The 14,881-nt window shown below is 35.1% G+C and overlaps 1 protein-coding gene across 10 annotated transcripts in view; it reads left to right on the plus strand.

The window, feature by feature from the left end:
- Positions 1–14,881, plus strand: part of DCLK1 (doublecortin like kinase 1) — a 383,977-nt gene that overhangs the window by 291,988 nt on the left and 77,108 nt on the right. For 8 of the 10 annotated variants that reach the window (XM_060191633.1, XM_060191632.1, XM_060191631.1 and 5 more), the window contains one exon: positions 687–781. In XM_060191633.1, the coding sequence (XP_060047616.1) occupies positions 687–781 (95 nt within the window). Of the gene's footprint in view, positions 1–686; positions 782–4,570; positions 8,329–8,363; positions 9,479–13,163; positions 14,811–14,881 lie in introns of those variants that run through there. The other 2 variants (XR_009549996.1, XM_060191634.1) reach the window with 2 other exon arrangements.

A 14,881-nucleotide genomic window follows, 5' to 3' on the forward strand; every position in this document is an offset into this window, starting at 1 on the left:
AGGTAGAATCTGGTGATTGAAGTCTGTTAGTAAATAGTTCTAGTTTTTGGTAGCAGCATTAGACACAGGGGAAAGAGTTCCTGAGCATCTGTGCCAACTTCTTTTTCCTGGTGAAGGCAGGTCCTTCAAAACTAGGCTGGGCATTGTACAGACACAGGTGGATGTAGGGACCTCTGGAAATGAAAGTGACTTCTGAATTATAAAATGACTGATCTACTTTAACAAGTCCCTGGAAATTACACTCAGGAGCTGGGCTAATATATCCTCTTATTGAGGGACACTGGGAAAATAAGCTAAAAAGAAAAAAAAATTAAGAATAAATCTCTTTGGTAATATCTCCAAATCGTAACCACATATCTGAAAACCTCTGCCAGTACCTTTGAGGCATCATTTATAATTGGGGCAAGTTGTGAAAAGCACATTTTCCTGTAAACTACTGCTATGTTAAACACAGAATTAACAAGACAGTGAGTTCCTGAAGTAGGCTCTTCCCCTCAAGCTTTCTGTTTATCCTCAGGACTGCAGATAAAACAGTGACTGGGATTTTAGCAAATGTCCTTCTGCTGTAGTTTATTTAATCTGAGAAGTTGATTTGTCTTCAGGAGTCTTTGACATGCCTTTATTTTCTCTCTCTCTCTCTCTCTCTCTCTCTCTCTCTCTCTCTCTGTGGTTCTTTGTACTTCTAGTTAATGGAACCCCTGGTAGTCAGCTCTCTACTCCACGCTCAGGCAAGTCGCCAAGCCCATCACCCACCAGCCCAGGAAGCCTGCGGAAGCAGAGGGTAAGGAAATAAGCAAGCTCCTTGCTTCAAACCTGTTTGTTCCTGGGTGCAGAATGGCCTGGATGCCAGCAAATAGTGTGGTTTGTCTCCAAGGTACAATCAGGCAAGGACTAGAGGTGATCAGAGGCAGGTCACTTCTTATTGGTTATTACTGTGTCACTCAGCTAGAACTCATCACTTTGAATACTTCAGTAAGACTTGTTTAGACCTCATAAGTGAGCTTTCAAAGGAAGTTCATTGTGAGCTCAACTTCCCGATGCAAGCTCCCCTCTTAGCTCCAAGATCAATAGGCACTAATGCTCCACTTCTTGGATGCCCCATGTTTCCTGTCTTGAATGCACAGGATGTCTGGCACTATACACGCCTTAGTTGAAACTAGTTTCATTAGCTACCATGATTGGTCATCAATCTGCATTAGAGAAGGGGAAAGAGAAAGGTAATTGATGTGGGGTGCACCCTGATGAAGAGTTGCTGTGTAGTGTAGGGTGGTGGTCACAGTGGTGCAAGGAGTGGGCCCATGTTTCGTGAATGAAACTCACACTGGGCACTTTCTCTTCACCAGTGCTTGGTTTTTCTTTTCTTTTCTTTTCTTTTTAGTTCTCTTTTTCTTTTTCTGTCTTTCTTTCTTTCTTTCTTTCTTTCTTTCTTTTTCTTCCTTCCTTCCTTTCTTTTTCTTTCTCTCTTCTTTTTTTTTTTTTCTCTTGGCTTCTTGTGTATTAGTGGGGATGTGAACTGAGTTTGGAGATTAAAGTTAGGAATTTACTTTAGTGGACTTCTTCATGCTCAGGAAGTGGGTGAGGCTTAACTTTTCTTTCAAGATAAAAGAACTGCTGTTCATACTTCTTCAAGGCTAGAAGGAAAGGAGTGAGAAGAAGAGAAATTGGAGAACCTTTCTTTGTTCTGATTTCAGAAGTTGGGGTTGGGGGTGAAATATGTACCAAAAGAAGCTATATGATGGTGTTCACCAAATATTTTAATAAACGAGGGCTTCTGGGAGGCTTTTGAACTCAATGACTGAACTCTCAAATGTGGGTTCTTTAATCATTATATGTTTTTTATATGATCCTTCTAAGTTCTGTGCATTAAAACTGCATCCAAGACGGAAGCTCCCCTCTACAAACCTCCTGCCAAGGCTGTTTTCACATACTACCAAGTGAAAGTAGGTTTGTGGAGACTCAGTTAGTACTCATTCCCTTTTCAACTTGCCACAACTGTTATCAGATTGTATTATCTTTTTACATGAAGTCTTCTGCCATCAAGTTTAGTTAGTTTGGATTATCTGGTATTCTCCAATACTCTCTTTCTCTGGTATTCTCCAGTACTCTCTCTCTCTTTCACACACACACACACACACACACACACACACACACACACACACACACACACACACACACTCACATAAGGAAATAAAGAGAAAGAGAGAGAGAGAGAGAGCATTTTCTAAATAGAAAACCCAGTAATTCTATTCTACTTCCATTTGAATGTTCACTTTGGATCTCTCCCTGACCACAGTCTAATTTGGCATTTTAAAGGACAAAAACTGTAGTCTCCTGAAGCACTACCCTTGTATAGAGGGACAATAGTATGATTCTTTTCTTGTAAATGTCCCTCCATCCATTAGAGTAGTCAGGATGAGAGCACAGAAAGAGCCCTTTATTGACCTGTCTACTTAAGATGAGTGTACCTGACAGAGATATTTCTCTTTACCGTTTGAGCTAATAAAACTCAGATCCAAGCACTTGGTAGTATTTAAGTTAAAATTATATTAAAATAAATGAGCATCACTACCATAGACCTGAGGCCTACTTGACTATCATGGCAGCTTCCATTTTGGGGATGTAGAATGCTTTGCTCACCCACCTGCTTGTTGATTGAATGAAGCTAGAATGTGCTTCTGCCCCACCCTGTATTCTCTACCTCACTCTCACTTTCTTCAACTGAGGCAGAAAATTTCCTTCTACCTCCTAGCAGCTATGTGACCAATTGCTTACATAATTATGATTGCAGGCACTTGGGGAATGATTATAAGGGATTTTTTCCTTATAAAAATTTTTTTGTCATTTAAACTACCAGTGTAAGCACTATACTCAAAGGGAAAAACAATCTCTTTTGTTTTAAGAAGACAAAGGGTTTATCACCATCTGAAAACATTTATTAAGCACATGTTGTGAGCAGAATACTGGATAATTTAGAGATGGTTCAGTTTCCAGGCATTTGAATTTAGGCCATTAATGAACATCCTCCATCCATGTTCCATGTCAGTGTGTGGAGACATCTCCAGCTGTGTTAGTGAGAGGAGCTTTCATCTTGGTGTGGAGGCAACTGAATCAGATAACCCCTCCCAGTAAAAAATGGATCTAGAATATTCTCCTAAACTGATCCTGTTTGAATTTGACTAATGTTCTTCTCAAACAGTTGGCTAACTCCTATGCGGGAAACACTAAAATAAGTGAAAGATGGCAAGTGCTAAAAGAAGATACTTCAGAGAATAAATTAACTCTTTTTACTGCAAATTGGAAAGCAGCAGCTACTTCTATTTTTCCTTCTGTGTTGCCTAGCAACAAGAACAGGAAAATGAGTTGGCTGCCCCATCCCCCAACACACACACACACACACACACACACACACACACACACACACACACACACAAAACCTCATTTTAATACACAAGAATATGTTATTTTAATTTAATATTGAGAATATTGAGACATTTAATCACTTTCTTCAGAAATAAGAGCATTGCATTTTTCTTTAGATTAATTATAATGATTTAACCAGCACTTTCTTTCCCTTAAATTCATATTTTCATGTTAACTCTTAACATCTAACAATAATCCTACATAATAAGAGTCTGAACATCAGATATTTTTCTTTGTAGAAGTCTTTGTGGTACTCTGCTTATCTTCCCAAGACAATGTTTTTTCAGTTGCTGTCTATAAGAGTTGGACTGTCCACAGGAGCAGTTCTTGGAGGCTCGTTTCCATCTATGAACTTTATGGTGGAACCCCACTTCTTCAGAACTTTGCTGTGTTGTGTAGGTTGAATGAAGCTCCCCATTATACTCCCACACCATTGACTTTTGTAGACTATCTGATGTGAGGAGTGGGCAGTACAAAATAGAAAAGAAGCCAAGATTCTAGACACTCTGCAGATAAGAGCTGGTTGCCTGGCTACCAACAGCAAGATCCAGTAGCAGAAAGGGAAGAGAGGAAGGGAAGAACAGAGGAGGCATTGACGAAGTGGTTGGAGGACAGGGAAGAACACTGGAAAGGGCTAGAGGAGGTCATGTTTGCCCCTGTCTTACAATGCTTTAAAAAGGCAAAGCTTGCTTATTGGGTTTATGTTATGTAAAATTGCAACACCTGAGTTTTTGCTCTGGGACCAGAATTTGCTGAATACCAGCTGGGCTTCCTGATAAATTACTTTGTGAGGTAAGCACATTCGTCTTCTACTCAGGATGGGAAGGAAATAGTCCAAGAAGAATTGCTTGAACACATAGTAATAGAGTTGCACTAACAGACCTCAGGGACTGTAAGTCTCAACTAGCCACAAAAAAAGGCAAAACTTATGAGCAGAACACGCAACATTTTCTTGCCAACAAGACAAAATAAACTCCATTGTTTGTCTGTTTACATGGTTTCCTCTTATCAAAATGTAGTGACTCTTAGAAGGCCTAATGCCATTAAAAGCCAAGGATTTTTCTCAGTGTTGCTCCCTCCATTCCTAAAAGAGCCACAGGGCACCCATGAATGACAAGTAAACAAATCTATACTGCCCTTCATCTTACAGGACCTGTATCGCCCCCTCTCTTCGGATGATTTGGATTCAGTAGGCGACTCAGTGTAAAAGAGACAAAGGAGCAATGTATATGGTTTGTGATTGGGTGAAGGTTTCACATTTCCTAAGCAAAAATCTAACAGCAAATCACACAAAAGAGTTTTGCATTCCTTGAAATTATGACGGCCAAATTGTATCATGATAAAAATGTAACCGTTTAATATTTGTGATGTCAGTTGTCAAAGGAGATTTTTTTTTAGAAATATCTCCAATGTTTAATGCAATTGAGGGGGCACTGAGCATAAATCAGATTCTACAACTGTGTTTTGGGGGGGACTAAGTCCTGGGTTTAGATGAGTTTCTAGGCCCAACATTGAGTTTAAGATGCTATAGTGATGGAGCACCATCATCATTATCTCCGTAGATGGGGCTTTCTCTTAATCTTAAGTAAGAACTGGAAATACGTTTTATTCTACACATTCAGTAAAGCAGATTAAAATTGCAGGAGCAAACTTTTTTTCTTAAAAGTTGTATTCTTTTTTCAATTAGGATTGCTGATTTGAGAAGTATTTTTACTGCAAAAAATTAAAATATTCAATAAGAATTTTTTTTTGCTTCCTAAAGAAAAGACAAAACTATTTTGTTGGTACAGGTTAAAATATTTGAGTAAAAATATTCATGGTGTGGTCAAATCTCATGGAGACTACAATATTAGGCATTATGAACTTTCCTAGTTTTTGTTCTCAAGTAAATTTTATTTTTAAAATTCTATTGGAAGGAAAATAAATATGCATAGATAAACTCTATATCATCATGAAGAACTGGTATGGGTGCATTGTGTAAAGCAAATGCCCCCCTCCCATAGTCACCTACTGCAATTTCTCAAATGTGTAAAGATTAAGCCTAAGAATAAAAATTTTACATATAGACCTAAAATATTTTTGTTCAGAATTCTTCCCAAAAAATCAATTTGAAAAGCAAAGTTTTCTCAGTTAATGTTATGTAAGTCTAGCCCCTAACCATCTAAATTTTCATTCTAAGTTAGTGCTACATGAACCAGGCCCTCAAATATCTAAAATTTCATTCTGATAAATTCTTGCTCTTTCTGATGTTTCTGGAAACTTTAATATGCAAAACTCCTTTTGTGTTCAACCAAGGTAGTCAGTGATTACAACCCTTTATTAAACATTAACCTACTAATTCTGCTCTTGTAGTCCTCTTTAAAAATATAGTCAGCTTCGCTTAAACATAAAGTAATGATTTTAAAATTAGTATGTTAAAAATCAATTTTATGTGTATGATCTGTTGTATTTAAATTGCACCCTAGTAGTCGTTTACTTTTACTAGTTCAAACACTAACAATTTTATGATTTGTAAAGCATGGTTTTGAGATTCTGCAGACTTGAATTCTCATAGTAGGTGATAATTTTAAAATGGATGATGCTGTTTGGAGGCTTTTACTTGAGTTACTTTTTTTTCAAATTTTACTGGAAAATTACATTTAAAAAGAAAACATTTAATTCAAGATGGAGGGTAATTCAGTAATTATATATGGTTCTTGAATATTATCAATTCATCTCTTTGATACGTTGTTCAACTCTAAGAATTCACCATCTGGTTTATAGTTACATATGTTACTTTCTCACTTTCCAAGTGAGTAAAATATTCCAACCAAAATAATGATAATAATATCAAAAAGCAGTCCAGGCAATTTAACCATGTTGGAAACTTAGCCTTATAATAATTAGTGTCATTATCATGTCTGCTGCAGAGAAAGACATTTCTCTGGCAGGTTATTCAAAAGCTGCAAACTGAACCATTCCATCTTGAAAGAATAGTTCATAATAGTACCTGTTCCAGACTTCAGGTTTTAAAACTGTTTTCAATAGAAATGAACAGAGAGACAAGAGACTCCTGCTGAGATCAAAAGGCTGCTTGTTTTAACTGAAACACTAAACATCTGTGAAGTTGCCTATGCTAGTGTCTGTTTTAGTTATGTCTTTGTAAAATGCATTACTTAATACAGTTGAGTCCAAAAAAGATTAGTATGCATTTGACTGAACTGTCAAAAATGCAAAGAAAGCATTGGAACAGTTAACTGTGGTGGGGGTCAGATGGCCCAGAACAAAAATAAATTCCAATAATTTTAGCTTCCCTGTGCTGTCAATCTTACTGGCAACTACTGCTTAGAAAGGTCCAATAAATACTATTTGTTCTGGATAAGTGGCAGATATTGCCAATTGATATGAAGTCCATGGCTTTGTTTAGACACAACAGAAAAAAAAAACTGGACTTGTACTAATTGCTGATAGATATCATGGCCAACTTTCCATTCAAGCAGTTCCAAGGGAAATGCTGTTACCCAGAATTTAATATTTTGAACATATGACTTTTATTACGGAACTGTTCAGGGGCAGTATATATCATTTACTTTTTGAAACTGAAGTCCCTCCGAGATTGAAACAGCACACCATTTATAGACTTTAAGATCTCTTTCTCTGCAGAGTGTAATTCCATGATACTAACGCCAAAATAAAAAAAGATCTTTAGCAGCAAACCAGAAGTTTTCAATTCATTGGTGGAACCAAATTGCTGATTTATGGGCACTTAAGATTTTACTTACTTATAGAATTCTTTTTAAAAAATTAGAAACTGAATCTTGAAATTATCCTCCAAGGCAGGAGAGAACTCCAGCAAAAGCCATGCATTATTGTCCTTCTAGTAAGCCTTCTATGTGCTCTCACTAATATGCTCACTTTGTTTGCTTTTAGACAACCTAGAAAAAGGCAGAAATATTACCTACTGTCAGCATTTTAGAAATGTAAAGCCTAATTAAATAACCAAATGTGAAGTTCAGTGTGAACTCAAAATGACTGATTCTGAGAGTCATGTAGTTTATTTCTTCTTTGTCTTGCTTAATCAATTAAGTGGGGGAAATTTCACAATGTTTCTATACTGTCACATACTTTAAAGATGTGTCAGTTACACTCTCATATCCTTTTGTTCATATATTGGCTCTTCTACATATTAAAAATAAAATAATAATTTTTAAAAACATTTTGAACCAGCACTTATGTATTATATGTATTCTCCTCATTAACTTTCGGTTGCATTCACTGCCCACTTATATTCAACTAGGCTTCTTTTTTTTCATTTGAAGACAGTGAAGTCTAAAAACCACATTTCTTATGAAATGTGAATATGATGAAATCATAGAATCATACCTGAAGAAATAATTCCGTAGATTTTAGCCATTGAACAGCTGAATTTTTCACATGTGGCCATATATCTGTACAGGTGTGAAGGTGCTTATGTACATTTTTGTTTGGGTGTGCTTATATCAATAAAAATATCTGTGTGTGTGTATAGATAATAAATAGTAAAAGTATGGTATTTGTGACACAGACTTACAAGTTACTGGCTCTTACAGAATTGTATATGAAACCTTCATGTCATAAATTATTACATGTAACATATTAGTTAGAGAATGTTTAAGTTCAAAAGTAGTTTACTAAACTAATATGGCAAACTAATTCCAAATAGTCAGATGCACTGATATACAAAAAAAAATTGCAATCTAATATTTAGCTAAATCAAAATATTTAAAATTGAGACAAATTCACTATTATGTTAACTACTAAATACAATCATTGCATGTTATGTCTTGATATTCAGTTATTGAAATGAATGAATATTATTCCCAAGGTTTCTCTAATGTGTGCATGTTTATGACATGTAGTGATTATTGATTTTACCAAAAAAGAAATATTGTTAAAAATAATAAGTTAAAAATAAGTTAAATAAGTTAAAAATAAGTTAAAATAAGTTAAAAATAATATTGCAACATAAATAGAAGAGACTCAAAACTATAATTGTTTTCAAATAAGTTTAATAACAAAGCCAGATAACCTGTAAGGTAATTTTATATGTTCTTGGAAAACACTATTCTAAACTGCTGGCATATTATGAGTAATAACTTCATTATACTTGATATACTTATATATCCTTCAAAAATTGTTGAATAAACTTACTGTATATGCATACGTTCATTCATTTATGCATATTTGCATTAGTGTTGCTAGCACCTCTAACTGTGCATGTTAATGACAAATGTATTTGATTGGCATATGTTAAAGAAGTATAGGATGAAAATGAGAGATATATTGAATTCAATATACCAGATGCCTGATGCAGTTTGTTATAATGTGAACTGAAAAACATCTGTAATTATGTGCCTGTAATGCATGTGGAAAAGATAGAAAATCTGAGACCCTAGCTATAATTCTTATGGGTGCATGATATATAGTGTATTTAAAATGTGGTTCATTTTAGTAAAGATGACAGATAAATTCCAAGATAGTATAAATGATGCATGTAATATATGGGTGTTTGTATTATATATGGCCACAAAATGTTTTTGAAGCTAGGGTAGTAGGTATCTGAAAGGTTATAATAAGGCAAAGGACTATGAAAGTTCATTTTCTTCTGATGCTCTTTGAATTTGTATTCATCAGCAAGCAAGGAATTTGATTTATTTGTTTTAAGGAAATCTTGCTTTGAAATACACTATGGATATTGTAAGTTTGGATAGGGTTTTCATAAAAGAATTTACATTCTTTCTACTTATAGGTGTTTTTTTTTTAGATGTATATCACTTTAAAAAGTCATTTGGTGTTGAGATGTTTTAAACAACAATATGTTTAAAATTCATCAGTCTGGGCCATCAGCAGGGTTTTATAGAGCTAAATGATGAAATGTCTCATTGCACTGTCCAATTTTGAAGGTTCCATCATTTTGTGCTGTAGTTTCATTGTAAAATGTTTTACCTTGTGTTTCACACTGGACCATGTTATTCTTCTCAAAGTTAACTTTGTGACACTTACCACCTTAGAATAACTATAATAAACAGGAAAAACAGTCTCTGTTGTTCAGTGACTTTCTTTCAGAAAACCTTATAAGTAGATCTTGGGGTGAGGGTGATTTCATAAAGTTCTGTGTGGTTCTTGTGAAGTAAGTAGCACTGGCAAATGATATTAAGAGATGTTGCAGAATGATATCACTTGGTGTTTAAAGAGTAAAATATTGACATTTAAAATAATTTAAAAATAGGAACACTATCTGATGAAGAATTCTGTTTCAGTTAGTTTATGTTCAAAGCCATTAATAAACTCTCCTGTCAGAATTGTCTTAAGGATGAATTTGTCAGACAAATTGTCAACTGGTTGAAAAATTGATGCTAACATGACCTATTTTAAACGTAATAGTTGTCTCATAGCTTGAAGGTATTTTTCCCAAGGCCATCTAATTGGCAGGAGCAAAAATGATGTATATGTATGGATAGGTATGTGCAAATGATTCTAAAAGCACTGATTAAATATAGAAATTTAATATAAAAATAAATTTATAAAGTAGATGGTGGAAGTAGCAAAATGCTTAAGTCAATAACTTTAACATAGAATAATAGAATAATTTATTAACAAAATATAAGGGAGAAAAACTATTTTATACTCAACTTATATAAAGACTCAAAATTTTGGTTTTAAATGTAGCATTTACACTTGGCCTTTCTTTACCTTAAAAATCCTGCAATGTACTCTGATGTTCCTTGTTACTGCCATCCAAGGTAACTTCAATAGATTCAATTCTCAAAGCAGCAATGATACAACTAACAGGAATGCTCACAAATGTCTAAGTTCCAAATTGCGTTTGTACTTTTTTTTTTTTATTGTTAATGGAATTTAAGATGAAAATGTAGCAATAGCCTAGAAGATTGGTGAGCTCACACTTCATCATAGATTGGCTATCCCATTTTAGGAGTAAATCATGAAGGGATCTATTTGTCAGAGGGGATGCACTATGTGGCATCCTGGTCCCTTTCTAAACTATGATGTACTAAAGAGTAACATATAAGAGGGCACATTACCACCAAACCCACACCTGACTCTTTCAGACAAATGGTTGAGATTCTGAATTTTTACAGGTTCACCTACATGTGGACAGTGACTGGAAGGTAGAGGCTAATAAGACTACATACTACAGCTAGTTATAAGTAAATAGGTTTTCTTAATCTTGCCTCTAGTAATTAGCATAGACTAAATGCCATTTTCCCTAATTTAAGATTTTTTTATTATCTTTATTTCTTTATTTATTTTATTGGATAGAGACAGCCAGAAATTGAGAGAAAAAGAGGTGATAGAGAGGAAGAGACACCTGCAGCCTTGCTTCACCACTCATGTAATTTCCCACATGCGGGGACCAGAAGCTTGAACCCAGGTCTTTATGAACTGTATGCACTGTAGTATGTGCACTTAACCAGGTGCGCCACCACCCAACCCCCCCCCCCCCATTTTCATTTTCTCTGCCTCTAAGCCAGTTTTACAATTTTTTTTCTTCTAGGCTCCAGGGTTATCATTGGGGCTCCATGCTGGCACTATGCATGCACTGCTCCTGGAATCTCCCCCCCCCCTTCTTTTTTTACTGGATGAGACAGAGAGAAATTGAGAGAGGAGGGGAAGACAGAGAGGGAGAGAGAAAGACACCTGAAGACCTACTTCACCCCTTGTGAAGCATCCTCCCCTGCAAGTGGGGAGCAGGGGCTTAAACCTGGATCCTTGGGCAGGCCCTTGTGCTTAGTTCTGTGCTTAACTATGTATGCCACCATCTAGCCCCCAACGTCCAAATTTCTTTAGTATTTTAAAAACTTATTAACTTTATTTGGGCTAATATACTCTGAAGAATGAAAACAAAACAAAATAAAAAAGTGGGAGGGAGTCGGGCTGTAACACAGTGGGTTAAGTGCAGGTGGCGCAAAACGAAAGGACCTGCGTAAGGATCTCAGTTCGAACCCCAGCTCCCCACCTGTAGGGGAGTTGCTTCAGAAGCAGTGAAGCAGGTCTGCAGGTGTCTTTCTCTCCCCCTGTCTGTCTTCACCCATCTCTCTCCATTTCTCTCTGTCTTATCCAACAATGATGACAATAATAATAATAACTACAACAATAAAACAAGGGCAACAAAATGGAATGAATAAATAAATACTTTATGAAAAAAAGTGAGAATACGTATTCTGTGCCTTGTTTAACATAACAGAGCCTTGTTAGTAATTGCAGGTGGTTATCAGATTCTTGTTAGAAATATATAGGGTTTCTTTTTCTGTATACATTTGCATACCATTAATTTCAAGCTCTCTACTAAGATTGTAGATAAATATTTATTATATGAGGTCATATTTAGAGATTCTGTAAACTTTAAGCCAAGTTCATCAGAACAATTGTGAGTTATTTAATATCTAAAAATTGTGTTTTATCAATAGAGCTATGTTCTATTCCCCCAACTTATTTTTTTTACAATACTCTAAATCACATTAACAAAGTTATATGTCTAAAGAAAGTGTGAATTATAAATAAAATAACTCTCCAGTCAAAACTAATTCTCAGGTAAGATTTTTCTATCTTGCGTAGATCAGTGGAATCAGCTATTTTTAAGTCTTTATATAGTATACACCTCAAGTGACACTATTAATACAAATGGCAAAGTGGCACAATCACTCATACTATTTCTATTTAAATTTGCCCCCCTCACATAGTCATCAACTACATCTTGGTAAAATGTGGTTAGAGCTGTTATGTCAGCTTTCTCACTTCAAAAAGTGTGATGTGTTTTCCATCTGCCACATGATCCCAAATGAAATAGTTACACTTGGGATGTGTTCTTACTTAGGGCAGTGCTTTTTTTGAAGGTGTGTCATAAAAGCCTACAGGTGCCAGTGAACTGCCCACGTGGTTCCCATTAAATCTGCCTAGAGGTGATGACATTTCAAATATCACACTATCTCTTCAAGTTGTTAATTACATTAAATTCTAAAAATTACTATGTATCTTGTACTGTACATCCAAAAAATGTATTGGAATTAGTAAATTGACCAAAACAAACATTGAATCTTATCAGCATGTAGACTATAAAATTATTTAGTTGCTCAGAAAAATCAAGGGAAATTGATTTCATATGGAAACATGCAAAAATTGAAGTGGCATTCTAGCTTCTGTTGGTTATATATAATCTCACTGGCTTAATTCTGAAAAATGAGAGAGAAAGGTTTTTCTTTTACTGTTTTCAAAATATTTCAGTCTGACTTAATGGATTATATCAGCGTTTTCACATTGTCTAAATTAGTATTTTCAGGATGACTAATTAGCATAATAAAGAGCTAATGACTTCAGCTGGAAGAGGGAATAGTATGTTAGGGGACAAAAAAACAAAATAAAAAAGAATCATCTGAAAGGATATGAATGTAATGAAATTATATTTAATATGAGTCAATTATTTAATTTAAAACACCATCCTCTTAAATACAAACAGGAAAACCTGACACAATTGTTAGATGAGATTAAGGCTAAAATGTTTTGGTTCTGTTGTATAATCTTAATCTTGTATAATATAATATTATCTAAAATGCACTAATAATATTCTGCTCACAAAGGAGAAAGTTTCCTCTGTCCTGTGCTGGTCAGAGAATGCCTTGAATATTGTATCCTGTTTTTGTTGCTTGTTTTTTGTTTTTTATTAAGGCTACATTGGTTCGTGACATTATATAATTTTTTGCATTCAGCTTAGACCCCCAACATTAACAAGAAATAATGACAACTGGAGTCTGCCCACACAAGAGTGAAGTGGTCACAGAAACCTGTTGCATGATACATTAACTAAAGAAACTGGGAACTGAAAAAGAAGACATAGAAGGAAGAGGCCCAGTAGCAATTTTCAGATTCATCAAGTCTTTGAATAATGAGGTTTTGTTCTACTTCTTTTCATTATAATGTCAATGAGAAGAAAAAAAATCCTGACTTAGGAAATGAGTTATTCTAGGGCCTGGTTTCGTCAAATGACATTTTGCTTCCAAAAATCTACTGATGACATTGAGTGAGAACTTACTGTACCTGAAGGCCAGTCATTTTTAAAATTGAGTTAGATCTGCTCTAGTGGCTCTAAAAAATAAGAACTAGGACCAGTAAATTAAAAAAATGAGAAAGGACATCAGCATAATTTAAGGAAGAAATTTCTTTACCTCACAGTAGCAATCCAGGAGCTGCCTTAAGAAGTAAAGCATGTGGTCCAGGAGGTGGCACAGTGGATAAAGCATTTACTCTTAAATGTGAGGTCCTGTGTTCAATCCCTGGCAGCACATGTACCAGAGTGATGTCTGTTTCTCTTTCTCTCCTCCTATCTTTCTCATTAATAAATAAATAAAAGCTAAAGAAAGGAAGAAGAAGAAGTAGTAAAGTGTTCAGAGCTGAAGTGTTTGGACCAAACCATTTGCCCACACAGTGGTTATTTTGGTAGTGGGAATTGGACCTTTGGAGGGAAATAGGATGAAATATTCAAGGATTATTCAAGTCCTTGAGATTATTTTAATATATCAATGGTCATTGTCTTAGATAAGTATATAATGCTAACTATGTAACATTTAGTAGAGACAGCAAAAGAGCTGAAAACTTTTGAAATCTAATACATGCGTGTTATTCTCTTTGAGCATAATCAAAATGATAACTTATTTTATTACCTTGTTTGTAATTAAGTAATTTTTTCTCTTAATTATGTTTGTTACCTTTAGACAGATGAAATAGCCAATAGTACTTTATCACATTTTCAACAAGCCTAAAATTGAAAAGAAGCAATTTTGAACCTAAGCAGAGTTGTATTTCTTTTCACAGAACCTAAAAAACCTTGAGGGATTTTTGTTCATAAGGCAGAGAAAACACAGCTGGCACTGTGGCAAGCATTCAGGGCATCCAACATTTGGTGACACTGTTGAAAATTGTGTTCATTAGTTGATAAGGCAGCTTAATGAATAATAAGATGGTTTCATAGACTCGAAGCCAAAGTTCTTTATCAGTGTTCTTATTAAAAGAACAAGGATTTGGAATTGAATACATAAATTGTGGACATCTTTGCTGTAAACACACTAATGTATTAATTTGGGTGCTTGGTGAATGTGTCTTTGTATTTTTAACATTTTAAACACCACATGACAAGATAGCACCTGCCACCTCAAACAACAATGTATCTGCATTATTAAACACCATTTGCAGCATGGCTGGGAGAAAATCAAGGATCAGAAAGCCCAGAAGAGAAGATCTACATTTTAGACACTTAAGTGCTGTTTTTCTGCTGGAACACCATTCTGTCTACAACAAAAGCAATGGCACAGAGAATAAAAGACCTCACTGTTCTGGAAAACATACACCTTCCCCTCAAATGTGATAATGGTAATGTTTATTTTCTCCAGACATTGATATCATAAATGTGTCTTGTCTCAGCCTCACATCC

The sequence above is a fragment of the Erinaceus europaeus genome, chromosome 5 (genome assembly GCF_950295315.1).
Source record: "Erinaceus europaeus chromosome 5, mEriEur2.1, whole genome shotgun sequence".
In the NCBI taxonomy this organism is placed as follows: domain Eukaryota; kingdom Metazoa; phylum Chordata; class Mammalia; order Eulipotyphla; family Erinaceidae; genus Erinaceus; species Erinaceus europaeus.